Source organism: Mus musculus, chromosome 3 (assembly GCF_000001635.26).
Source record: "Mus musculus strain C57BL/6J chromosome 3, GRCm38.p6 C57BL/6J".
Taxonomy (NCBI): domain Eukaryota; kingdom Metazoa; phylum Chordata; class Mammalia; order Rodentia; family Muridae; genus Mus; species Mus musculus.
In genome coordinates, this window is record NC_000069.6 from 158,534,940 (window position 1) to 158,562,206 (window position 27,267).

The 27,267-nt window shown below is 38.7% G+C and overlaps 1 protein-coding gene across 19 annotated transcripts in view; it reads right to left on the reverse strand.

Moving 5' to 3' along the window:
- Positions 1-27,044, reverse strand: part of Lrrc7 (leucine rich repeat containing 7) — a 494,798-nt gene extending 467,754 nt beyond the window's left edge. For 14 of the 19 annotated variants that reach the window (XR_003954326.1, XR_003954327.1, XM_006501512.4 and 11 more), the window contains exon 1: positions 26,167-27,044. Coding sequence is in view for 12 of the 19 variants with exons in the window: in XM_006501512.4 (XP_006501575.1) it covers positions 26,167-26,168 (2 nt within the window). In the remaining 7 variants the exon portion in view is untranslated. The remainder of the gene's footprint in view (positions 1-26,166) is intronic. The other 5 variants (NM_001370782.1, NM_001370781.1, NM_001291453.2 and 2 more) reach the window with 1 other exon arrangement.
- Between the last annotated feature and the right edge of the window lie 223 nt (positions 27,045-27,267).

Consider the following 27,267-nt stretch of genomic DNA (forward strand, 5'->3'; position numbering starts at 1 on the left):
ACTGAAAAGAACCCAGAGACTACATTTCTACAAAAAGGCTATTTGTATTCAGATTTGGTGTCTATCACTCTTATATGATATTAAGCACTGAGAGTGACCTGGATACTCCATTTGGCATCTTTTAGCTTAACTGTGCAATGTAAGCTGATGAGATTTCTTAGTGACTGGCACTAACATGACTACTTTGAAACACTATGTTAGAAATTTAGGATGTGGTCCTTGCTTTTATGGCCTGAATCCAGAAGGGCTTCAAGGACTCAAGTTTAAAAAGTGTGATCCACCACTGGTAGTGTTATTTTAAGTATTATGGAGCCTTGATGAGATAAAGCTTAGCTGGAAGATGTCAATCACTAGATGTAAATTACATTCACCCTTGACTCATGGTCATCTTTCTGTGTTTTCTCATGTGTTAATGGTCCTACCTCTACAGACAGGGCCTACTTTTGCATTTCTTCCTTGCTATGATAAAGGAAAACTTCTGAAATCATGAGACAACAAAATGTTTTCCTCCTTTAACTTGTTTCAGCCAGATAGTCTGGTCACAGATATAATTTATATACTTACTTGCTCCTAACGGCCCATTGCCATCATGATACCAGCACATATTTCAGACAGTGTGTCTCACTGGGGGAAGTTTCTGGTAAAGGCACTTTGGGGTAGATGAAGGCCCCCTCACTGCTGAATAGACAGAATCCATATTCTCAGGCAAAGTGTGCAGAAAGGATGGATTTGCAGAATGGTTGTTAGTCATTGTTAATATTATTAGAATTGCTGATTTGAGTTACTAACTGCCACACTTAAGTTCTTTGTAGGAACATGATGCAAGAGCATGAAACAGTGAGCTTTAAATTCTACAAAAAATCTCTACCATGCACTAATAATTTTTGATTAGTCTATATTATTATGTCTAATATTGATACATTTATCAGAAAGTCACTCTTACTGAAGTTTGGAGAGGAAGAAACTTGATCTGCCTTTTATTTAAAGCCTAGTTAGAGACACAGAATAATCAAATTTGTTATAGATATTTTTATGTATTTTAGAATATAATAAATAATGTTTAAGGAAGCTAGAATTTTAATAACAGATAATGATACTAATTTATCATAATCAGATAATGTTGCTCCCAGTGTTATAGTTCATGGATGAAAGTCTTCCATATAGTTCTTCTTATAATCTATGTACCTTATAATGTTGAGGCTGGTAGATTTCATTACCGAGGAAGACAATGAACACAGATAAAAACAAAGAAATAATTACTCAGGCTTAAGTATTAATAAAAGGACTTTACAGGCTTTATTTGATACAGATTGAAAATCAAATTCTTCCTGAGAGGGGATTTCTTCTTGGATTTTTAAAAGCTGCATATTAAGTATCAAACTAGGAGAAATGGACACAAATTCTTACTGCTACAAAAAAACAAAGAAACATTTCATTTGATCTGATATATCTGATGCTCCCTTCAAAAGAAGTGGCTGTTTGAATGTATAAGAGTATAGAATAAGTCACAGTGAAGACAACTGGAGTATGGACACCCATGGGTGCCAATAAGAGGCCTAGTGTTAAAATGAAGTATGTGGGGTAGATGTGTGGATCTCCACATAGATCAGATATATCTTATTTGAGTCTTATATTTTTGTTTCCAGAATGCCCTAAAAATGTGAAAGAAGAAGAGACTATTTTAGATTAAATGTAATTTCAGAAATTTTATAAGATAAAACAAATTTAATAGGTGCAAGAATATCTGTACATTATAGATTGTTAACGCTGTATAATGGTTCATCAGATTATTACTATGGTTATAAGTTTAAATGTAATTAAATTCTCAATAAAAAATGTCTGGTTCTTAATGCTTTAAAAAGCATTTCAATTACTGTCACTTGGTTTTCACCATCTATGATAGGGTAGACACATAATTCTTTTCTTTATTCAGATGGAAATGAAATAAGAGTTTGTAATAAATAAAAATATAATGGACTTAGTAAAACTATGCAGCATGTTTGACATTTCTTCACCATTAGACAGCTATACTGGCTAATTTTGTGTCAACTTGACACAGGTGGAGTTATCACAGAGAAAGGAGTTTTAGTTGGGGAAATGCCTCCATAAGATCCAGCTGTGGGGCATTTTCTCAATTAGTGATCAAGGGCGAAAGGCCCCTTGTGGGTAGGACCATCTCTGGGCTGGGAGTCTTGGGTTCTATAAGAGAGCAGGCTGAGCAAGCCAGGAGAAGCAAGCCAGTAAGAACATCCCTCCATGGCTTCTGCATCAGCTCCTGCTTTCTGACCTGCTTGAGTTCCAGTCCTGACTTCCTTGGTGGTGAACAGCAATGTGGAAGTGTAAGCCGAATAAATCCTTTTCTCCCCAAGTTGCTTCTTGGTTATGATGTTTGTGCAGGAATAGAAACCCTGACTAAGACACCAGCTAAAGTTCAAACCCAGAGTTATTTTTGTTTTGATTTGTTTTTAACCCTTCCAAATCTTATGCTGTCTTTGTTATTGCACATTGGCTTTATTGCATTTAGGCTTTATAGTTTAATTTAGGAAATTGAACTCTGTGATCTGCATCTAACAACAGAAAGAGGTGGTTTTGAAAGTAGATCTACTCACACTTTTCATGAAACTTCATGCCAGCCTTAACACATTCTTTTGCTATTCATTTGTTTTCAAATATTTATTAACATTTGCTATGTACTAAAAGTTGGTGCACAACAGGAATGATGTTCTAATTCTATAATGCAACATTCAATCCCACACACAATAAAATGAAATAGAAATGGTCATACTGTATTGTTATATGACAGTCACTTCCAAAATAGAGGGAAACCTTTTGATTTTTCTTCTTAGAATGGTTGAAGGAAGATGATAGAGAGAGTATAGTGGTTTGAATAGGGTTGGGCCCTTATAGATTCATGTATTTGAATGTTTAGTCATAGGGAGTGGCATTATTAGGAGGTGAGGTCTTATTGAAGGAGGTATGGCCTTGTTAGAGGAAGTGTGGTACTGTGTATGTGGACTTTGGGGCTTCCTATGCTCAGGCTGTGCCCAGTGTAGAAGATAGTCTTTTCCTGGCTGCCTGCAGAAGACAGTCTTCTTCTGCTGCTTGCAGATCAAGCTAAAGAACTCTCAGCTCCTTCAGTACGATGTCTGCCTACACACTGCCATGCTTCCCACCATGATGATAATGGACTAAACTTCTGAAACCCCTAATAAATGTTTTCCATTATAAGAGTTGCCTTGGTCATTGTGTCTCTTCACAGCAATAAAACCCTAACAAAAAAGACAGAAATTGGTACTAGGGATTATATAAGTTCATGTCATAGGCCTGATCATGTTTTTGTTTGTAAACTTTGGGATTCTGGGGTATTGCTAGGATAGGCATGTTTTTGTTCAGAAGAATATGGACTTTGGGAATGAGGATTACAAAACCAGTTGAACAATTTAAGTAGGGCTTAATGGGCCATCCTGGTATGATGGAAGGCAGTAGTTCTGAGGGTGATTTGAACTGTGAGGACCTGGCTCAAGAGGTTTCAGAGAAGAATTTTACTATGCAGTCTAGAGACTGTTGTTTTGGTGAAGAATGTGGCTGCTTTTTGCCCTTGTCTAAAGAGTCTGCCTAAGACTGAACGGAAGAGATTTAGATTAATTGCACTGGCAAAGAAAATCTCAAAAAGTCTAGACTCTTTTCTATATTTCACTCGTATGGAGAATATTTTGATCAAGCATAGCAATCTTAGAAAGTAAAATACAAAATGTATGGTTCAAATAGTAAAAGGGTACCAGAAAGTAGAATGGAGCTAAATTCTGTATTCAAGGATATTAAATGGAATTAAGGGAGTGGTGACCTCAGGGCAAATCCTACCAAGATAAGCTTATTGTTTATGCATTTGCAGTTGTTAGGTATCACTATAATTTGGGTATTGTTTTCATTTAATTATTAGGAGATATGATTTAATGTCAAATTGACAAGGGTTGGATTGTGATGGCTATTCTTGGTTGCCAACTTGACTATATCTAGAATGAACTACAATCCAAAACTTATAGAGATCTTGTGAAAGGAAGTAAAGAAAAGGTTTGGTCCAGCTTTAAGCCCAAGAGATAGAGGCAAGGAGATCTCTGAGTTTAATGCTAACCTGGTACAGAGCAAGTTCCAGGTAAAGAAAAGTTTAGGTCCAGGCCTGGTGGTACATGTCTTTAATCTCAGAAAATAAGAGACAGAGGCAAGCAGATCTATGAATTCAAGTATAGTCACAGAGCAAGTTCCAGAACAGCCAAGCTTAAACAGTGAAGAAAACCATTGAAAACAGAAAGCTGGTGAAGATTCACCATAATAAAGGGGCTGTGTTCCAGCACCAGCAGGCAGCAGAACTTGGCAGCTTTGTTCATGTGGCACTGCCTTTAGAGTCAATAATAGAAGAGCAGTTGATGCTGGTTAGTTAAAACTAAAAAATTAGTGGTTATTAAGAATAGACCATTTTCATTGAGGTGAAATTCTCTGGGAAGTGTTTTCTGATTGCACAAAAAAACTGTGTTCTAGAGATAGACATCATGCTAGGAGACAAACTTGGTAATGTATAAGAATTGCCTAGGTAGTACTGGTTTGAAAGAAATGAAGGGGTCATGGAGAGCAATTGAGGCTTGGCACCAGGAGAGTCCAGGAAAGGCCTACTGAGGATGAAGCCTCAGTGTCAGTTGAAAGTCCAGGACTGAAGGAATCATACACAGAATTTGAGGCTTGGCACAAGGAAGAGAGTCTATGAGAAGCTACTGGTGAAAGTGCCACCTAGTTGCAGCAGAAGATGCCAGTGTTTTGGAGATGCTAGTACTAGAGAATGACCATGAGAGACAGCAGCATATGTGGAGTGGAGTCAACCAGAGCCTAGAGTGCTACAGAGGGCAGAGGCGGAGAAGTGACCCAAGCTCTTTGGAGGAGCCCAGATATTGGAACAAGAAGCTATGAAGCTGAAGTTTCATTAGAGACCCCAAGATGTTAGAGATGCCAGAGCCATGGGATACTTGCCCAGGAAAGCTGCTAACAGGGAGTGGAATGAGCCCAAGAGAAGGAATTGTGTTGCAGTCAACAAAGCTGAAAGGAGTTGGACATCAGACATGGAAACACAGAGTTTGGAATTTGTCCAGCTGGTTTTCATTCTTATTCAGTATTTCCTCACTCTGCTGTTTTGGGATGGTAATGTATATTCTGTGATATTAAGAGATTGCAAGAATCTCAGAAGAGACTTGGAACTTTGGACTTTTAAACATTGTTGAGCCTATGATAGACTTTTGAAGTTGGACTAAATGCATTTTACATTATGTTATAGCTACAAGCCTGTTGTGTCCATGGAATAGAATATGGTGGCTTGAATAAGTAAGATCCCCATAGATTCATGTGCTTGAATGCTTAGTCATAGGAAGTGGCATTATTAGGAGGTGTGACATTATTGAAGGAGATGCAGCTTTGTTGGAGGAAGTATGTCATTGTGAAGGTAAACTTTGAGGCCTCCCATGCTCATGTTCTGCCCAGTATGGAAGATAGTTTCCTCTTTGCCTGGCTGTGGATCAAGATGTGGAACTCTCAGCTCCTCCAGCCCCATGTTTGCCTGCATGCTGCCATGATGCTTACCACCATGATAATAATGAACTAAACCTCTGAAACTGAAAGCCAGCCCCAACTACATGTTTTCTTAAGAAGAGTTGCTGTGGTAATGGTGTCTCTTCACTGCAATGGAACCCTAACAAAGACAGAGAGAAAGCATAAAACAGTGGCATCTGAACAGTTGGAAGACTAGGTGTTTGTTAGCATTACTGGAAGATGACAGGCTTGGGCAAGGCAGGATGTTTCATCAGAGCTTCTAGAAATATATAGTTCACATGTGAGAGACAGAGCAGCAGGCACTGTGGGCACAATGCTTGCAAGGGTCAGAACAGAATGTGCTGTGTACACAGATAATACATGTCTAAGATCTTGGGGATGTGTTTACTGATAGCTAAGTGCTGTCTCAATTGTCTGGCCCTTACCCAAATCTCAAGACTGGAGAACTGTCTAGAGGTGAGATTAGGTGAACTACTCAGAAAAGGAACCATGAGAGAACCACTAATTATTGTTAGAGGTGACTTTAAAAAGTCACAAGCTAGGGAAATCATTGAAGAAACAGTAAGGAGTAGAAAGTAAAAAACTATTTATACATCAATCATGAAACTCAAGAAGTCTTTAATAAAGTTTCTTTTATGAATGTGGGTAGCCTTGCATTTGGAGCATAGATGTTTAAAATTGAGATTTTTTCCTTTGATGAGTGTCAAGTGTCCTTCCTTATCTTTTTTTGATAACTTTTAGTTGAAAGTCGATTTTATTAGATATTAGAATGGCTACTCCAGCTTGTTTCTTGGGACCATTTGCTTGGAACATTATTTTTCAGTCTTTTACTCTGAGGTAGTATCTGTCTTTGTCCCTGGGGTGCATTTCCTGTATGCAGTGAAATGCTGGGTGCTGTTTATATATCCAGTCTGTTAGTCTATGTCTTTTTATTTGGGAATTGAGTCCATTGATGTTAAGAGCTATTAAGGAAAAGTGATTATTGCTTCCTATTATTTTTGTTGCTAGACGTGAAATTATGTTTGTATAGCTATCTTCTTTTTGGTTTGTTGGAAGATTACTTTCTTGCATTTTCTAGGGTATAGTTTCCCTCCTTGTGTTGGAGTTTTCCATCTATTATCCTTTGTAGGGCTGGATTTGTGGAAAGATATTGTATAAATTTGTTTTTGTCATGAACAAGCAAAATAAATGATAGACAGAGGAGATTTTTAAAAGTTGGGGCATTTTCTCTGTAGATAAAACTGTATGACATCATACCATATTGCCTCACTTACATACTTGTAGATTTCCCAGTGGAGGAAAGAAAGCTAGATATACAAATCTGCTGTGTATGCGATTTAGATACCAAAGGTCAGAAATCAACAGTGCTTTCCATAGACTACAATACTCAAAGACCACAAGCATTCCAGAATTGCTATAGTTACTCAAGAGCCATTTTCTTATACAAATTGTAACCAGACTGAAAACTCAAGATTTAACAAAAAATGATCTTTATGATCTTAGATTACTTTGTTAAGAATTAACAATGGGATTTTAGAAATAAAAAAAATATCACATTCTTTAAAAAATTTTAAAAATACATAATTTTTCTTTTTCATAATGAATTAAATTAAATATTTACAAGGAAATCAACTTTATTGAAAGATGTATTTCACTTCTCCACTACAAGAATAAGAAATAACCATTATCAAGGGTCACCAGAAGAAATTTTAGTCAATGGTGTTCATGGACTCTCCACCTGACTACCATTTTAGAACAAAATATTTTCTTGATTTTATTAATATGAAAACCAAGGCTCATAGTACCTAGCTTTTCTGCAGCATCCCAGTTGGTACAAAGCAAGGAGGGCCTGTGAGAACCAGGTGAGGCCAGATTGTCTGCTCCTCACCACAGATTCTTCATTGCCTTTCCGCACACGTTTTCCTCACAATCAATAGGACATATTTCACTGTGGCCTCAGGCAATTTTCTGGTACTTTTAGGAGAAGTAGCAATTTAATAAAGCAAGAAGAATGGAGCAATTATTTTGTCTCCATTGGCAGTGTCAGCATCCTTACTTAGGGCTTTGTATGTATCACTCCGTGTCATCTCCAAAACTCAAAGCCATCCTCATGAAGCTAATGAGTGTGATTGCTATGACTTCTCATGTACAGAGAAGGAGGAGTCTTTACCTTAAACACTTATAGCCCACAGCTCTCAGTAGAACAGAAATGGGTTGATTGCATTATCTTTTATCTCATCACACCTCTCTATAGAAATATGCAACTCTCAGGGAAACTCAACACACGCATGCACACACACACTAAATGTACTGGGATATTGTTTACAGCAGATGCAGAGACCGATTTGAAAATGTCACAAGTAGCTTTCAAGTTGGCAAATATCATCTTAAGAAACTGAAGCTTGTGTGTGTGTGTGTAAAGAGAGAGGGAGAGAGGGTTAGAGAGAGTGTTAGAGAGGGAGGGGGAGAGGGAGAGGGAGAGGGAGAGGGAGAGGGAGAGGGAGAGGGAAAGAGTGGAGATAGTACCAAAGGAATAGCTGGCAACTGATTTTGGTGCCTGGCTTCTGTATGCACATGCAAATATACACATAAGTGTAAACACACATATATACACACACAGGAGAAGATTAATTGGTCAAATGGGCAAGGGGAATGAAGTCAGACTGATTGAATACAATCATCTTCAGTTTTTTGTTTATGGGTACACTAAGAGAGGGAAAGACCAATCTCTTAAATGTGTCAGTATTTTAATCTACATGGATTTAATTTTAAGTTTGAATTATCCTTTAACATGACTAACATGACTGGAAACAGTAAGGCCAAGTGTCAGACAAACTCTTTGCCCCTCCACTGTATAAATGGTAAATCTAGTCCAAAGTAAGCTTCTTCTGTCATAGATTTATGTGAAACTCTGTGTCCTTCCATTTCTAGAGTAATTTTGTAAGCAAAGCTTTTAGGAGTTGATATTAATCTATGGCATAAAGGAACCAAAGACATTATCTTGTAAGATGTTTAAGATGAACAATGGGAGAGTGTGCTAATTAAAACTCTTAGAAGGCTATGTTTCCTGGTAATAGTTCATGCAGTTCTTTCTGCACTCTCTGGTAGATGGCCGTGTCATTCTGATAAGGTCAGTGGCCCTCATTTAACTGGCTGCAAATGTTTTATCACATCTTGTACTTCCAAGAAATGTTTACTGTTCTGGTTCACAACTTATTCTTGACATCTACAAGCTGTTCGAAAGCTTTTCCTTTTGTGACTGTGGTACAAATGAATATCACATGTTATTTACGTAGGCAGAGTAATTTTCATTACAATTATTCAGTTTATAAACACACATGCATTACTGGAAAATATGCACATGGTATTTGTATGTTTTTTTTCTTGTCAGTTCTAGTGTAGAATCCTGGGATTTATCAGTGTTAGGCAAGTGCTCTACTACTGGGCCGTATCCCTAGTTCTGTTTTATAGATGTATTCTTTTTAAAATTTCACATATGTACTAAAGCATCTTGATCATATCTACCCCTTACTTAGCTTATTAAACTCCCCCTAAGACCCTCATCTCATCTCTCCCCTAACTTTATGTCCTGCTATTATTTTTCTAAACAAACTGAGTTTAATTACTGTTGTTTACATGTGCTTGGGTGTGGGGTCACCTAATGGGGAAAGAGGAACCTTCCAGTACCCACACTTCTAAAGAAAAGTGATCCTCCTGCAACCATCAACTTCCAACAGTACCTCAGCTAGGTTAGGGCCTGAAGAGACTCTTTCACCTCCATGCAGGGATTTTATATTAGTTTGATCTTCCACAGGTCTTCTGTAGGTAACCACTGCTGCTGTGAGTTCATGTATGCAATGACCATGTCATGTCCAAAGGACAGTATTTCACAGCTCTCCTCTCTTTCTTCTAGCTCTTACATTCTTTCCATCCCCACTTCCTCCTTGTTCCCAAACTTTGCATGGAGGGAGGGTGTTGATACAGGTGTATCATTTATGATTGAGCACTCACAGTTACTTATTCTTAACATTATGGGTAGTTAACTACTATCCTCTGCAACAAAATGCTTCCCTGATCAAGGTTTTTGGGCAGCAAAAATCCCACAGAGTTAGAAGGCAGTTTGACAAATTGATCATTAGAAAAATACCATCAGTCAGGTGTATAACTTCCCTAGCAATGGGTTTTGGCAATGTTTACATTACCAAGCATGAATTCCTTCCTCTGGCTTATATTCAAGTGGACAGAATGGTTGGCTGTACCATAAAAAAGTCTTGCCCACCAGTAGGCACACTTGAGCACCTGATCATTATTTTAGCCTACATGGTTCATGGCTGGATTAGACTACTGAGGTATAGCCTGATCTATAGAAATAGCAAATATTTCAGATATTACCTGAAAAATAAAAATAATTAGAATATTCTGTAACATGGAATTTTCCTGCCATTCTAAACATTTATATAATTTTCTAGCTTTTCTATAAATGTTCATTTTTAAGTCTATGCAGTTTGATTGATTGATTGGCACAAAGAAATTCAATAGTCAAAGTGATTATATAATGATATATTATATTATAGTGGTATTACATGATAATGTAGCATTAAGTTTTTCCTGACATCATATTATTTCACAGAGCTGATGAGGATTATATCAGATTATATGAATATAATGGAATATATGTATAATATATATATATATATATATATATATATATATATATATATATATATATAATACATATATTCCTGCACTGAATTGCTGTCCTTTTATCTTTTCTTATTCAATTTGTAAGTAAAATTAAAAAAGTAATTTTATAAATGTTTGAGACAAAACATTAACAAGGATCAGAAAGGTTAGTTAGGAGTTAGTGGAGCATCTCTGTAAACATGTATGGGGCATTGTGTCTGTTATCCTGCTAAACATACAATGTCCTTCCGAAGAGGATGGGAGAGCTTTCTACTCTATAACCACTCTGTTCATATAGAGAGGAAAATGAAAATTTTCCAAGTGTCCTGAGTAGCATATTAAATGACCTCAGTCCTCAGACATTTCCATGCACACCAGTGTTTGGTCAGGTAAGAGGTAAAGCTGAGACATCAGACAACAGATGTACTGGACTTTGACAGAAACAAGACAATTATTAATCCCCAAGTGAATGCCAAATTAATAAGTTGTTTTGGTGAGGGAGGGGCAAGATAGTCACAAAGGCACAACCAAAGTATTATAGAGGTAATACTATGCTAGGCTGTATTTTGGCTAAATTATTGGACCATTAAAGCATCAGCACACAATTGTTATTGTTGTCTTTACTTCAAATGAATACATTGTGATGTGCTTTGTTTAAACTATTAACCTTCCTAAAGTCACTTAGTCAGAAAATAACAACAGAAAACCTCTGAAAGCAATCTGTGATCTAATATACATGTCACTGAACCACAGATACGAGAAAAATACAATTTTGATAGGTATTTGAAAGTTTCAAAGGCCAGAAGAGCAGATAGCAAGACAAAAATATAGATAAAATAATTTGGAATGACACAATCTTTTGTCTTGTAATGCACAAGGCTTCTACAAAACACCTGCTTATATTTTTATCTCAAGGAATAAGAGATGTGGAATCTAAAGGAACTCACCTAACCTTACACCCATTGCCCCAGGAACAACTTCTTTTGCTGAACATCTTACAGAAAAAAATTTCATAAAATATTTAGCCAATCTCAACAGGGAAATGTAGAAAGTAGGAGATCCTAGGAGGTGGCAGGTATAAACCAAAGGTATGCTATAGAGATGTCCTCATCCTCTGAGCCAAGCTTCCATCTTACAAAACATTTCATATGAATTGAAACATTCTAGGAAGGAAAACGAGGGCCTCATGAGGCTAAGGAGGTTTAAAAAAATGACATAGATCTGTGAAAGTAGAAACTTGCAAGGTTCTCAGAGACTCCTGAACAGAATGAATAAACAAATACAAGGGAACAGCTTGATTAGACAAGCAGCCAAGAGAAGATTCCTGGCCCTGTCGTCGAACTGCCTGCCTGTAAGTTTGCAGAAGGATCATGGCTGAGCTTTTGTGAACCATCATCCATGGTGAGGCGGGGGTGTTAGTGTGGCACTGTTTTGAATTATCCTTGTTCTTGTGTGTAACTTATATATTCATTCCCAACAAAGACTTATTGTTTTAACAAGTTGGACTTCGGTGCAATCATTTGATCTTTTACAGATTTCTTTCTAGGCTAGATAAACCATATCATAGGTATGTTTTGAAGTCGTTTCTTTGTTTAGTAGAACACAGGAGAGTAAGCAGCAGCAAAAGGGGAACCCCAAACACCTGTTTGTGTGCATGTACATAGTAGGTGTGATAAAGTGAACCTCTTTTAAAGCCTCTTTGTAGGGAACATCAAATAAATCAACTGAACAACGAGAACCAGTATAATGTAACCATTTGAACTTACAAGACAATTCAAGTCACATTGCTCAGCCTATTTTTATTTAATTTCCCTAACTGGGAGAGTTATTTTTGTTGAAGTACAAAAATAAGAAATTATAAAACAATCATGCTTTAGCTTGGCAACTTTTGAACACAAAACAGCCATTTTAAACACAGCCTTCTTACCTACCTTTGGTGGTCTCTCTAAAATTTCATTTGACGACAGGACTACAAATCATGATAAGAAAAAAAAAACAAACCTGAGGAACAGTGTTTCAGAGATTTTTTTTATTCCTAAAATTTATGTTCCTACTGGTTTAAACAACCAAAGAAACAAACAAACAACAACAACATGAGCTATGGGATCCAAAGCTAAAGGCATAATAATATACAATAATCAAACAGAATTGCAAGCGGTATGTATTGATAAGCATCTCATATCTCATAAAGTGCACCCATTCTTAAAATACGAAAGGCTTCCTAACTCCAGATTCTGGCTGGAAGGTAAAATTTTATTACATAACTAAGCTCCAGTGCAACAAAAGATATAAATTTCTTTGTCTCCAAGAACTAAATGAGTGTAAATCTATATTTTTAAGCTGTGTTCTACTACTTAGCCATAGCAAAGGGAAAACCTTGGGAAGTTTTGAACATGCATTTAAATTCAAAGAAAACCAAAATTTTGTTCATACCCATCTTAGTTAGGATTTCTAGTGCTGCAACAAAACATCACAACCAAAAAGCACTTTGGGGAGGAAAGGGTTTATTCAGCTTAGGCTTCTACTTCTTCATCACCAAAGGAAGTCAGGACAGAAACTCAAACAGGACAGAAACCTGTAAGCAGATGCTCATGCCACGGGGGAATGCTGCTGACTGGTTTGCCTCCCCCCCCCCTAGCCTGCTCAGCCTGCTTTCAGCCCAGTATGCTGGGACCTTTCCCATTGATCACTAATTGAGAAAATGCCTTACAACTGGATCTCAGAAAGGCATTTCATCAACTGAGGCTTCTTTCATCCTCTCTGATGACTTTGTTTTATGGAAAGTTGACAAAAAAACAGCCAGTACAACAGACTTCTTGTCCAATTGACACAAATACATCACTACTAAGCCACAACCTTTCCTTATTTATCCCCAAGATCTCATATTAAAACATACATTACTTTAAATTCCTATAGTTTTTACAGAAAGAAATGTAATAAAATTCCAGTCACTTCAAAATAGACAATTTCTTCCAAAACTGCTGGGATTACTTGCTGCAACTGGGCTGCAACTGCACCAGTATCTCCTCATATGCTCTCTTCTTAGTGCTAAGCTCCACCTTCTTTGTATCACTTCTTCAGTGCTGGGCTTTCAACTCCCACTGAGGACTGCACCTTCACCAGTGGCCTCTCCTGGCCTCTCACAGTGCCAAGCCTCAGCTACTCTTCATGACCATTTCATGCCTTCAAATCCAGTACCATCTGGGTGACTCTTACACATTACCAAGTTTGGTTACCAATAGAAGGCACAACTGTAGCTGCCCCTGGAACACAGCTTTCCTGTGCTTTCAGGAAACACTTCCCAAATTTCACCTCAGTGATGCTGGTCTCTTCTTAATCACCACTAATTTCTTAGCTCCACTTAAACAGCATTAATAGTCCCAGTAAAGCAAAGGTTTCTTTGCAATGGTGCTGGTCCCTTGTTAATTATGCTGACTCTTCTGCTCAGCTGGCCATACAAGTGTGTTTCAGTACAATGGGGAACTATGGTGTAGTACACCTAAAGGCACTATACTAAATATACAAACTTTCTTTTTGCCAAAATAATAATAAATAATAAACAAACAAACAAACAAACAAAAAGAACCCCACCAAGGAACAGATACAGATTTGGAAAAAGGCCTGTCATCCTCATCTTATCACTGAGCCTTTATGTCTATGTGGATCTCAGTAAACTACTTGTTTGTCTTGCTGGGTTGCTTATGTGACTTGCTTTGGCTAATGTAACAAGAATGGGCCTAAAAACTTTAAACATGAGCCAAATCTTTTCTCACTTCAGGAAATCAGTATACAAAAGACTAGAACTCAAGCATCCTTTCTAAACTATAAAGCAAAATAGAAACCGGTGGAAGAAATTAGTATTCAGAAGAAGAGGGTATGTATTCATGCTTTCTTCTCATGCCAAAAAATAATTAAAAAGAAACCAAGATAGCAAAATAAAATGAGTCATTCTGTTGCATACCCAATTCTCATTTATTTGAAAACACATTTTTTTCCTTAAAAGGAGGCCCTATTTTTCCCCATAAAATCTTTAATGTATTTCTAGTAATTTTTACATAGGTGCATTTACTTTGATTAATTATGCTGCTTCTATATGTTAGCCTGTTACTTGGATTCCTTCTTAATAAGGTCAGTGTTCTAACTGCATTTGAATAAATTATCTCCTTCTACAAGATTCTACAGCTTGCAACATGTACCTTCACATATCTAATCTCTCAAGTTAGAGAATAATTTTTGACTCCAGTTTTATTTTCCATTAGCTGTCTTCACTTAATTCAGGAGCAGACCTAAAATGCATATTTCTATCTTAACCCTTTCTACTGCTACAACAATAATCAGCTTGGTTTTTCATTATAAAAATTATTGTAAAAATACACAGAGTAAGAAAATATGATGACGCTGGACTGTGTTTGAAAACACACACAAAATTATAAACTGAGAATAAAAACATTTAAAACATGCATGATGTTAAGTGAACTGTGTTCACGATTCATCATGACATTACAGGCATGTTTATATAATATCTCTAGAACCATAATGCCATATACTGGATGAACATCAGAAATCTATCTTCACTAGAATTCATCTGTGTCTGTCTCTTAGACTGAGAAAAAAGAGTCCTAGTAGTAATTTCTGATAACAACCCCTGAATCTCTGAGTTGTCTGTGTTGGTCAAGCTATATATTGAATGAATACTTGCTGAACGGATGTAATTGGTGTACCTGTTTAGGGTCTAGATGAATGGAGGCTTCATCACAACACTCTTTCTTACCATTGCCATACTAGAGCCCACAACTTGCTGACCCATAAATGCCTCTCTCAGAAAAGATGCTTCTATCACTCTGGCTGAAGCATGTTTCAAGACCACATCTAACTGGAATGAAAGGCTGGAAACTATGTTCCTATGCTTGTCTCAGAAAGAAAAGTGTTGTTTAATCATAGTGTAAGTGTTACCAAGGCCTAGAGAATTGTAACTGGGCAATTCTATTCAGTCATTCATTCACACAGTGAGACATGTGTCTAATCTATATTGAGACATGAGCTAGTTTCCTAGAAGTACACAAAGTGAGAGAGTTCCTTTGCACGTGCTGGCTTGGGATGCATATCTAAACCAGCCACTATTATTTAAACAATAATGGTATGAATAGGATCCTATGACAATCACTTAAAACCACACAATATAAAGGTGTGATGATTTTTAAAGAGAGGCAGGCAAACAATGCACTCACAGAATGGTGTATTTCATTAAACTGCTGTGTATTCAATATGGTATTCTTTCAACTAACTACTCTAAAAAGAATTGACCAATTGACAGTGATAATTATTCAGTTTAAAGTTAAAATTTTCATGGTCTCTCCTTCAGAAGGAAAGAGTGTGAAAGTGTGAAGTAGTAGTCTAAGGCTTTCTGTTGCCTTTGTTCTCAGTTGAAACACTAGCAGGCAATATGTTTATTATAATGTTAGCTCTTGGGTCTGCAACTCTTAGCCTCCAATAAAATGATCTGTCTTCTATAATGAGTATGACATTCTATAAACTGTTAAACAATAATATTAAAGCTAGTAAACAGAATTTAAGTAAGAAAGAATTAATCTATATTTCCAGAATCAAAATACAGATTTCTTTCTTTTCTTGAATTTCTACTTTTCACACCTGATCCCACAATGAAATCCTGTCAGAAAAGAGAGAAGATTTAGAACACAGTCCAGCAAATAGTGGGAACTTGACACAGGCAAAGAAGAGATAGACCTCTGAGCAATAGAGCTGTCTGGCCTCATGTAGAATAAAGAGGTCAATTTACTTAGCTAAGACTAACTGCAGAGATACTGGCCACTGTGGTTTAAATTTTCTCAACACCCATATTGAAAGTCATCCCTTGCTGGTGTTTAAGAGATGGAGTCAGGAAGAACCTTTAAGAGATGAGGAAAAGGTAGGAGTGTAGTTCAATGATGGAGTGTTTTCCTAGGATTTTCAATGTCCCAGTCTGATTATAGCATGAGAATGGAGCCTACTCATGGATGGATGAATTGAAGAGTTATTTGAGTGTGGTTCTATTATAAAAATCAGGTTGCTTCTGTCTCTGGGCCTCAGCCTCACTCCATTTAATATACTACAAGGCATCTAGATTCTGTATTTTCTACAACAAGAAGAGTTTCACTAAATGCAGCTCATAGCTTGTGGGCCTCAAGACTCTATGTGTTGAATAAGCTTACTTTATAAAATATCTCAGTTCAAATTCAGTTATAGCAGCAGCAGAAAATGCATCAGGCACAACAAGCACATGGTTAGCAGTCTCCATCATAGCATGCCTTTGGGAACAAATGAAGTACATGCCATGCCAACTGCTACAGAAGATGATGGTCTTGGTATGAGACAAGAAATATATATATTTATTTACATAAACATTTATGATAACAATATACAGCCCTGAAGCCCTGTGTACATGTACTTGCTTGAACCTGCCCTTACCATGTGCTAGAATTTTGTAAGTGAGTAGGGACTCTGTCTCAATATGAGATATACTCTTTTTTTTCCTCTTTTATTTCTTGAAACCTAGTCTCATTGGGTAGCTCATTTGTCAACAATCTTGTCCTCTAGTTCTCAATCCACCTACCTCAGAGTACTGGGATTTCAGGGTGTGAGGCACTACACTTGGCCATAAGTTAACTTAATAACATTTATCTACTTCATGATATTAATTTGTAAGTTAATCATCATGTTAGTTGGGGCAGTTTCTTCACATACAGAAGTAGAAAAAAATGTATGTTCTTATCAGATAGTGCCTGATATTCACATCCTACCTTGTCAGCTGTGTATGAATTTAACTGAAAAGCTTTCTGGCTGCAGGAAGCAAATTTAGGTATGTTAAATATGAAAAATCTAACAAGTAAGCCACCACAACGCATGTAGAACAGTTCATCTTTATATACCATCTCACTAAATAAAACTAGACCCGAAAGATACAACAGTTGTTACTATGAGGGTGAGCGGAGGCCCATGCTGGTGGAGGTTGGCATCTTGTCTTCCTGTCAGCACAGACATAGGACATTCAGACTGTGTCATGTTGTATGGTGTGTGGGATTGCACTCTCAGATGCAGAAATATGTTCCATTCTGTCACACCCACGAGCCTTAGACTGCACACTGAAGGCCAGAATGAGTAAGAGCTGTTCAGAAAGGGAGGGGGGAATGTCGGTGTTGATATGCAGCTCAGTAGGCAGTAGTTAGTCACTATGGTATTCCTACAATTTTTAACAAGATTTAATCTCTCTCTTTGTGTCTCTCTCTCTCTGTCTCTCTGTCTCTGTCTCTGTCTCTCTCTCTCTCTGTGTGTGTGTGTGTGTGTGCGTCTACATTTCTATGTTCTTGTTTGTGTGCCTGTATGGATGCAAGTGGTGACATTGGGGTGCCTTCCTCAATTGCTTCCCTCTTTTTTTTTTTTTTTTTTTTTTGGACAGGTCTTTCAATTAACCTGGATTTCACCAATGTGGTTAGACTGGTTTAAGATCAAGCTCCATGGATTCTCTTTCTATCTTCCTTGCCAGCACTGGGATTACAAATCTATTACACCACACTTAGCATTTTTACATTTATTCTGGAGATCTGAATAGGACCTCACACTTGCAACAGCAAGCATTTTATCTGCATAGCTGCCTTGCAACCCCCTAATCTGCCTTAAACATCACTGTGAGATGGGATTTATAGGTTTAATTTCCTTAACACTTTTGTTTGCAAATGTTTCTGTGCTTCACTGACCATAAGGTAAGTACATATCTTAAGAGGCTTACATCTAAGTGTCAGACCTGCTAGAACTGTCAGCATGTTTTGTTTGTGGAATAACAGGGTCTTTCCCTTGGTTTCCCTATCACCAAAGCTATAGAATGTATAGTTATCACTTAGAAAGCACATGGGTCATTTGCTTACAATTTGTCGTGTGACAGAACAAATAAGACATAACAGACACTAAACACATTGAGAAGGGGAAATTTGTTATCTCTAAGGTAATATAACCTGTAACTTGAGTTTTACCAGATAGAAGAAAAATTTGGGGTGTTGGAGTTGAGAAAACTAATAAGAAAATCACAGAAGGGTGTGTAAAACACAGAAAATGATGTGTTGTACAAACTCCAATTGTAATGCATTTATCTTACCAAATTATAATTATTTCATAATCAATATTTAAGATAACATTTTATATGAAGCTATAATATTTTAAATAATTTTGTTTTGTGTAAGAAAACTTACCAACTGGCCACTAACGAAATCAACAAATTTAGAAAAGAATTTATTTATGCAGACTGAATTGCATATCTCTCATCATCCAATATTCATGTTGCTGGAATTATTATAAAACAAATCAATAGCCTAAGAGAAAATTTTAGTTTCCATTAAGATAGACTCTATCACATTTAGAATACTTCAATATAGTAAAAATTAATTCTGTGTTTATTATTATTATTAATTCTTAAATAAAGGCATCTTTAAAAATGGAATACTTAATAAATGCTACATTTATGATATTAAAGTGTTTTATATAATTAAAATCAAAGAGAAAATATAAGGTAATTGTTGAAAAACCTTAAACCAAATATAATCTTAGTGAAAAATTTAGTCCAAAACCCAAATGAAAAATAAGTGTGTGGTGCTAAGGGCTCAGTTGACCGTATCTATTGGATTAAGTACTTGTGCATGTGCTATGGTATAAATGCTACAACACTTCTGTATGTGTAGTTTTGTGGGCAAAGGTTGGACACTATGAGCTGGTCTCAAGAATTTGCTCCCACTTACAGCTCTTTGATCTAGAACAAAGAAGCAAATTTCTCTGTGCCTCAACTTCCTTTCTTATATAGTGCAACCTCTGGAATTTTGTCCAGCTCTGATGTTTTAAGAAGCAATGAAAAAGTAGATTCTTCTGTCACACGTGTTGAGAAACAGAGCGTCACACCATGTGTGCATATACACCCTGTACATATTGTTCCGCACTCAGTATTATCCCAGGAGATCTCTGATGTTTAACACTCACTCAACATTTATATAGGTATTTATAACTTAATCACCATAGCCTTTATAATTGTCTTACAAAATTAATTGCACTTGAAATGGAGAAGAAAAAAAATTATGTCATGAAGTACACCTTCTCTGTATAACACTGAGTGGCACATCATATGTGGTGAAAGTGGTTCCAGGTACCTTTCCATCCTCTGTGACTCTGAGAGGTGCCTATTATGGTGAATACAGACCACTGAGCATTTACTACTCAAGAAATCTAATTATCTACACATTTTAATTATTTTAGTCACACCATCTGTGTCACAGCATATCTTAGTATTCAGCTGGCATAGCTCAGCTTTCTGTCCATTATTCACCATCTTAATACACTGATGTCTTCATAGCACACAGTGTCTCAGCTTCACTCTGGTTTCATTCTATTATCCCATAGCCTGGTTATGCAGTCTTCTAAAAGATATTTTGCCTCCTCACAAAGGTATTTTTTCCTCTTTCAAATACGGTAGTTTTCTCAACAAATTAATTCAAACTTTTCCAGATGTTGGCTCCCCAATTTTCTATGCTATTTCTGATTTCCTGTTGTTTATAATGCTTCGTTCTTTTTTCTTCCTAGGAATATTTGATGGTGAAGTGTTAATGCATAACAGTAGCAAAACAGTTTCTTTTTCAGGTCAGCTATTCTCTCTCTCTCTCCTCATAGAAACACATTTTTTTTGTTGTTGTTGTTCCTACTTTACCCCTGAAATTCCACAAAGTGTAATTCTGCCCTTATATGAACACAGTACATGTGTGAAAGCATGTGTGTTTCTAGCCTAATATGTTTGTTATAGGCATGACCTTCAGCACACTATAACTCTCCAATAATTTAAGATAATTTTCAACTAACCTGAACTTGGTGTAAAACAAAGATAATCAGGGCAACTGGAGAAATGATATCTTTTGAAAGTCAGTCAGTATAAACAGTGACTCCATTGTTAAAGTGTTTAAATAGATTATGTTGATGCTAATATAAGCTTTGATGTCATCCCTGATCACTGCTATTAATGTATCATGTTTCATGTGTATTAAAATGACAACTGATGTGGAGATTTTATTAAAGCAATGAACAATCAATGAAACGGAGTGAACATGAGAAACCCCCGGAGATGCATTTACTTAATACATATTCCATGTGTCTTTGAGTGACAAATGATAAACTTTCTCTTTTGATTAATAATGTAAGTAGCCTATCTGACACTTCCAAAGAGGTTATTGATCAAATCTACCATCATGGTTTAAGAATAGGTGACAGATATTGACCCTGCATGATTTGCTGAAATTTTCTTAATTCATTTTAGTGTAACAGATTCTAACAGGAGATAAAACACTTCTTCCATGAGTTAATTATTCCTAGAATACAAACAAGAGTATCTCTTATACTCACGTTAAGGTAGTCACAAAAGTAATATATGTTGTTGCCAAATATGTAGCTGGTTTTTGAAAATCTGGATCAGAATATACTTCTTTATAAATCAAGAAAATATAAGTTTTGTTCAGGCAACCACACTGAGAGGTTATCAGTGTACCTAAACACATGTACATAAAGTGACACCAAATGATCTAAGTAGTTTTTGTATGTGTATAATATATGTATAAATGTAAAGTAATAAGTATAAAGTAAGAGGCCCTCCATCTGAGGAACTGAAGAGGAATTGGGGTGAGGAGAGGAAGTGGTGGAAATATATAAATAGTGTATAATCATAACTCTAAGACATAAAACTTAATTTAAAATACATGCATATACATGCATAACTTGAAAACATTTTGGATTTTCACTCCACGAGCTTGAGTTCACACCTTTGAACCTTTCCAAGCCTCAAACATTCAGTATTTGGAATAGTGGGAATGATGCTTCCTACAGTACAATTTTGAAGTTCTGTTCTTGATTCATCCTGGGGGTTAGGGACTGGTGCCTAACAGTGTGAGTACAGCTCACCACTGTTTTCTGTGAGGAAAGGCAGGCATTAAGTGTTCACTGACTCCTCAGCACACACACCTAATTCCAGGACAGGAAGAGAGTGATCTGTTTAAGCGATGTTATTTTAATGTTTGCTATCCTACCACTACAAGTAAGTGTATATACACAGACTTGTACCACAGAAAAACTGATTTATACCCAAAAGTTTAACAAATATTCATCTAACCTGACATCCCACTTTCCTTGCAGAAATCTCTCCGGTTGGAAATGGTTTCTAGCTCAGCAACAGTTTAGCCAACTAATCTTCATGTTATTGGTGATTGTAGAGTTGCTCTGGAGGCTCCTAAGGCCAGCTTCCTCTTACTCCACTTCTCTAGATATGGGTGTTCCTAATGATTCAAACCTCGCACAAAGAACAAAGTTAGGACTTTACTGGGGAGTGCTGTGGTTTGAATATGAATGGCCCACATGGGTCATTTTGTAGGAAAGAGGAGTTACTTGACAGGGATTAGGAGGTGTGGTCTTGTTGGAGAAAGCCTTTCACTGGGGGTGGGCTTTGAGGTTTAAAATTCTCCCTCTCTCTCTTTTTTTTGTCACTATTATCTGTTTTCTTTTCTTTTTTTTTTAATTAGTCATTTTCTTTATTTACATTTCAAATGTTATCCTCTTTCCTGGTTTCCCCTCTGAAAACCCCTTTTCTCCCCCCACCCTGCCCCCAAGCTCCTCCCTGCCAGGGTCACCAACCCACCCACTCATGCTTCCCTGTTCTGGCATTTCCCTACACTGGGGCATGGAGCCTTCTCAGGACCAAGAGTCTCTCCTTCCCTTGATGTCCATAGCCATCTTCTGTTACATATGCTGCTGGAGCCATGGGTTCCTCCATGTCTACTCTTAAATTCTCAAGTAAGGCCAGATGATCCTTTCTCTTCCTGCTACTTGTAACTCTGGATGTAGAGTACCATGCATGCCTGCACGCTGCCGTGATTCTTGCTATTGACTAAAATGAACTTAACCTCTAAACAGTAAGACAGCCCCAACTAAATGTTTTAGTTTCTATAGTCATGGTATCTCTTCACAGCAATAAAACCCCTAAAATATAAAGCAAGTTTGTTGATTTGTACTTCCTTCCATACACTGTTGCTTTATGGTACACTTACTTTTAATTTTGAGTATTATGCAAATCCATAATTTGATGTTTTAAGGCATATGCAAATATTGGTAAATCATAGAAACTGACTCAAACACATGCCAATCTGACTATATGACATTATGGGAAAAGGCAAAACTAAGGATTATAAATTTCAGCATTTCTAAAGTTGCAGTGGAGGGAAGATAAGCATGTATGATATAAAAGCCTGTTACGGCAATAAAACATTTTGTATAATATTAAAATGGTTGACAGATATTATACATTTGACAAAGTCCACATAATATGTTACACAGAGTGAATCCTGATATAAATTAAGTATGGCCTTTGCTTGATGGTGTGAATATAGGCTTAGTGAATCCCGATTCAAGGATTCTTAAAGACCATACTTTCTGCTTTGTTACTTCCCCAGAAACAGTAGCTTTACACTGTTAAAATTGTTTTATGTTCAAATTCCATGTTCTAATATAGAAACAGTAAAATACCCAATGGGAGACTGATGTTGTCCTTAGAGATTCCCAGAGAAAGCATCAAGTTTCTCAGAAGATCCTAGAAACTCTCCACTTTATCATTCCATGGGGATATCATTCAGAGTCAGAAAAGAGTAACACAAACTGAATGTGTCCTCTCTGTCACAGATTAGAATTGTTCTGAAAGTCAAGATGCAAACCCATGAACAATTAGACCTCTCTTATTCCCAAAAAGGAGTACAAAGGATGCCCTGAAAAGTAAGTTGCTGAAGAGAACAAAATAATGTTTTCATTGCTGGTATGTGTGGCTACTATAATTCTTGAGTTTAAAGAGCACCACATATTTTCAAAATTTAGAATTTTCTAAAACATGAAGTAATTTTTGTGGAGTAAACAAACAAAAAACAAAGAAACAAAAAACAACCCAGAAACAACCCATCAATAAATTTATGAGCAGTTAGTCTTTCCCTTTGTATTCTTGGTTTAGGTGTAAAGTTTTAGTGCTGTGGAATGTGTGACCAATTCTTACACCTGGGTTACAGGCATTGAACAAACAAAATTACAGCATCAGTGAGATATTAATGTCAATTAAAATCTAATATCTACAACTTTTCAGCTATTGTAAAAATGTAGTGTTTTAAATTCAAATACAGACTTTTTTTTTTACAATTATGACCATGCACTATGTACTGGAAATACCCCAGATTAGCAATCTGACAGTAATACAGGATGCCTTTCATATGCAATAAAGATTTGTAATAACAATATCTTCAATTTCTAAAAATTCAAAGCAAACAAAAAGTACACTAAACTGTTCATGTTTACGTTCTATAATTATGGAGAAATTGGAAAAATTAAAAGCTTACAAAATATAATGGAATGTTATATTAATTGAGAAAATATTCATGCTTGCCTAAAGGCATGCTAAAATTCTGAATAAAACATGGCTCCTGTAATTGGACCAAGTTCATTTCTTATGAAGTTGTTCTAATTCTGAAGCTGCATATGTGCAGGAGCCTGGATGTGGGAGGCAAGGGTTGCCATGGTGAGCACACATCTTTTTGAGAAGTTAAATTAAAAAAAATGTGCATAAAGATCTCTCAGCTCATGGCATATTCTGGAAATTGAGGGTGCCTTTTCTCCCATGACATCTTGGTGTGGTGGAAGGGCATTGTCCAGGTAGGACATATACAGCTCAAATTTTAAAGACATCAGCTTTTTAAGGTCTCTTGGAAGTAAGAGATTCCCAAGTTAGGTAACTGCCCTTAATGATTGGGTAGGAAATCAGCTCCACTTACACTAAATTAATAGATTATCAACATTCAGGACATTTTTTAAACCTGAGGAATTCAAATACAGATATTGCTAAGTACACCTCTAAATAACTTTAGTCTCAGATAGTTAAGGAGAAATAAAATCACCCCTGAAGCCTGCTTTCTCTCCCTTCCCTGTTGTGATGAGTATTTTCAAGGAAGCCAGGCAGACTGCTCTATTCATTCCCAGCAAGACCTCCAGGTGGTTCTCTAGAACCTAGCAACTGGGAGTGCTTCAACCAGAGACAGAAGCACGCGTTTCAGAAAGGCAGCAGCTTTTGGTGTTCTAGAGCACCCATGTGCACGTGCTTGTGCTCAGGGTCTGAAGAACTTTCCCCTATGCCCTCAGAAAGAATGTATCATTTCAAACTAGGAACCAGCTGGGACCAGATAGATATCTGAATGGAGGGTACTGGAGGGAACGTTGAAACAAAGAATGTAGGATGTTGCTAACCAAGAGGCATCTCAGGCTGAGTTCCCTTTCGCTTTCTTTCACCTCTGGTCAACTTTATTAAAAATAAAAGGGAACTTCAGCAACTGGGATGCTGAGCTTCTCATAGGCTCAGCTTGAAACAAAGAAAAGCTACTTCCTAATACAGTTTCTCTTGCGTTGGAGGGATCACGTGTTCACTTTCACTGGTATGCACTCTGCTCGCCCACGCGATAAAACCTCTATTGTGCTTAGAAATTTTGCTCAGGTTAAAATATGCTCAAACACAAATTGCTTCTCATCCATCAGCAGAGCCCCATCTAGAGACTCGGGTGCACATGCTCTCCTGCTGACCCAATTACCACTGCAGGTAATTCCGATGTGCTTAAGTGTACAGGGAAAGTAATAGCAAAGAGCAGGTGGAGGCCCGCTGCCTCAATTCCCACCCACCCCCTCCTGCTTTCTGAGATTCCTTTTGATGGAGAACTTGGAAAGGACGTGGGAGTCACAGATGGTTCCTTCCTGAGGCCGATTCCCAGGAGTTGTGAAAGTAACCCCTTCCCTGCCTGGTGAGGTGCCACTTGCTTTGTGCCTTGGTGAGGAGGGGCAACCAGCAAGAAGGGGGTGGGGGGCGGAGGCGGATCTTTTCTCTCCCCAACCCTGATGGCCAAGTAGTGTAATGAAGCAATTTTGCAGCCATCTCGGTTATGAAGTCACTGTTTTTAACGACAATCTGTGCAGCCCCCACCCCCATCCCGCCCCCATCTTGACTCTAAATTTGATGATATAGGAGATCTCTGGTAGCCCAGCTAATTGTCTGCAAGCAGAGTGTCACAGTTACCCCAATATTGGCGGTCTTAGCTCCTTTTTCAAATACAATCCAAGGCATGTCCTGAATCCCAAAAGACCCCGGAGGATGCCAAGGGACCCAGAGCTGTACCAGGAGCAGTGAGATTCCCTAGCTTCTCTCACAGAACACAAAGGAGTTGCCTGGCTTAGAGAGTCAAGCATCTTCTCAGACTCCAAGGAAAGCACTCGCCCCATCCCTTCCCACTTCTTTCTGTCCTTTAGTCTTTCCTTCTTTCCCATCCCATTCTTCTCCCCAAACCCCACCCTTTTCTTTTCACCCTCAGTGACACCCCAATAATTCCTTTATAGACACCAAGACAGTAATACACCTTTCAAGATAAAGCACAAGTGTGTGCTGCCACAAGTGTGTGTGTGTGTGTGTGTGTGTGTATCACACTTGCTCCATCCCTCACACACCACGGGGAAAGCAGACTGGATACCCCAGGATCAAAAAAAAAAAAAAAATGCAGAAAGCCATATCTCTCAGGACTCCGTGGTCCCAGCATCAGTTCCCCGCACTCGCTCCTCACCTTTCCTTTTCGCAATATGTAACCCTTTAGAGTCCCTTGACCATCCAAAGCGCCGGGCTCCTAAGCACTTGTCCAGCTATCGCTGGATTCCACAGACCGGCAACCGCCCCAACGCTGAGGCACCCGGGCCACCTGAGCCTCCCAGATCCCCACTCCTGGACCGTGGGCAGAGGTCCCCCAATGCCCTACTCACATCGCCGGAAGCAGAAACTACCCATGAGGGTCCAAGGAGTGAAGGCCTTGCAGCTGCTGAGGGTTACTCCTTAAAGTGCTCTGGGGTCCGCAGTGAAGCCAGTAGGGGAGTCCTCCGAAGCAAAGGCAGAGGGGACTCCAGGCAGATGCGGTGTCAGACCATGGTGCCACTGCCCTTCAGGTGCAGGAGAGGAGAGGCGCCCCTGGGGAGCCGGGAGCCCGCCCGGAGCACCACTGCGGCCAGTCCCCGGCCTCCGCCCGCCCAGAGCGCCGCGCTAGCGACCGTAGCAGCAGCAGTGGCGGCGGCGGCGGCGGAGGCGCAGCTCCCTCCCCGCCCCCAGAAGGCTCCACAGACAATAAATCCTGGGTGGAGAAGAGAAAGGCAGCGCGGGCGAATCGTGTACCCAACTCGGCTGCTGCCCCGGCTGGCCGCGACGCCTCTGAAGAGGCGAGGGACCCCGTGGCCCGGGGCGCAGCAAGCACTGGCTGGGCTCTTGCGCTCCCGCAGTTGCGGGTGGCGGCGGGGGTCCTGGGTGGGCGGCTGCAGGTCGCGCTTGCCCAGAGGCTGGGTGGCCGTGGCTTGGAGCCCAGGGTTGGCCCGGAACGGGGTCCTCCGTGGTGCCGCGGCTTGGCGCACAGGTGCCAGGATTGGCAGACGAGGCGCTGCTCCTGGCTCGCGCCTGTGACTCCCCACTCTCCCCGCCCCCTCTCTTTCCTCCCACCCCCTTTTCCGACGACACCAGCTGCAGCTGCTTCAAAGTGTGAAAAATGTCAAGGAGATTTTCCAGGGCTCAGAGAGGATGACCACCACCTTGCCAGACCTCAGCCATTCTTGGACTACCTTGCTTGCCCCTTATGACCTCTACTTGGACTCCCTGCAATTTGGAGGAGCAAGATCTCAGTCCCGCGGAGAAATGAGATGTTCTAGCTTTCTCTGGTTCCGTTACCACCCGCAGCTTTTAGACAGCCAGTTGAGCTCTCTAGGTCCCTCAGTTGCCTGGAGTACACAAAGCAGGTGTCATCAGGCTCGCACGGGGCAGCGCGGGCTCCCCCGGCGTTCTCCCACCAGCCCGGGGCGCTCCTGCTGGCGGCACGGTGTTCT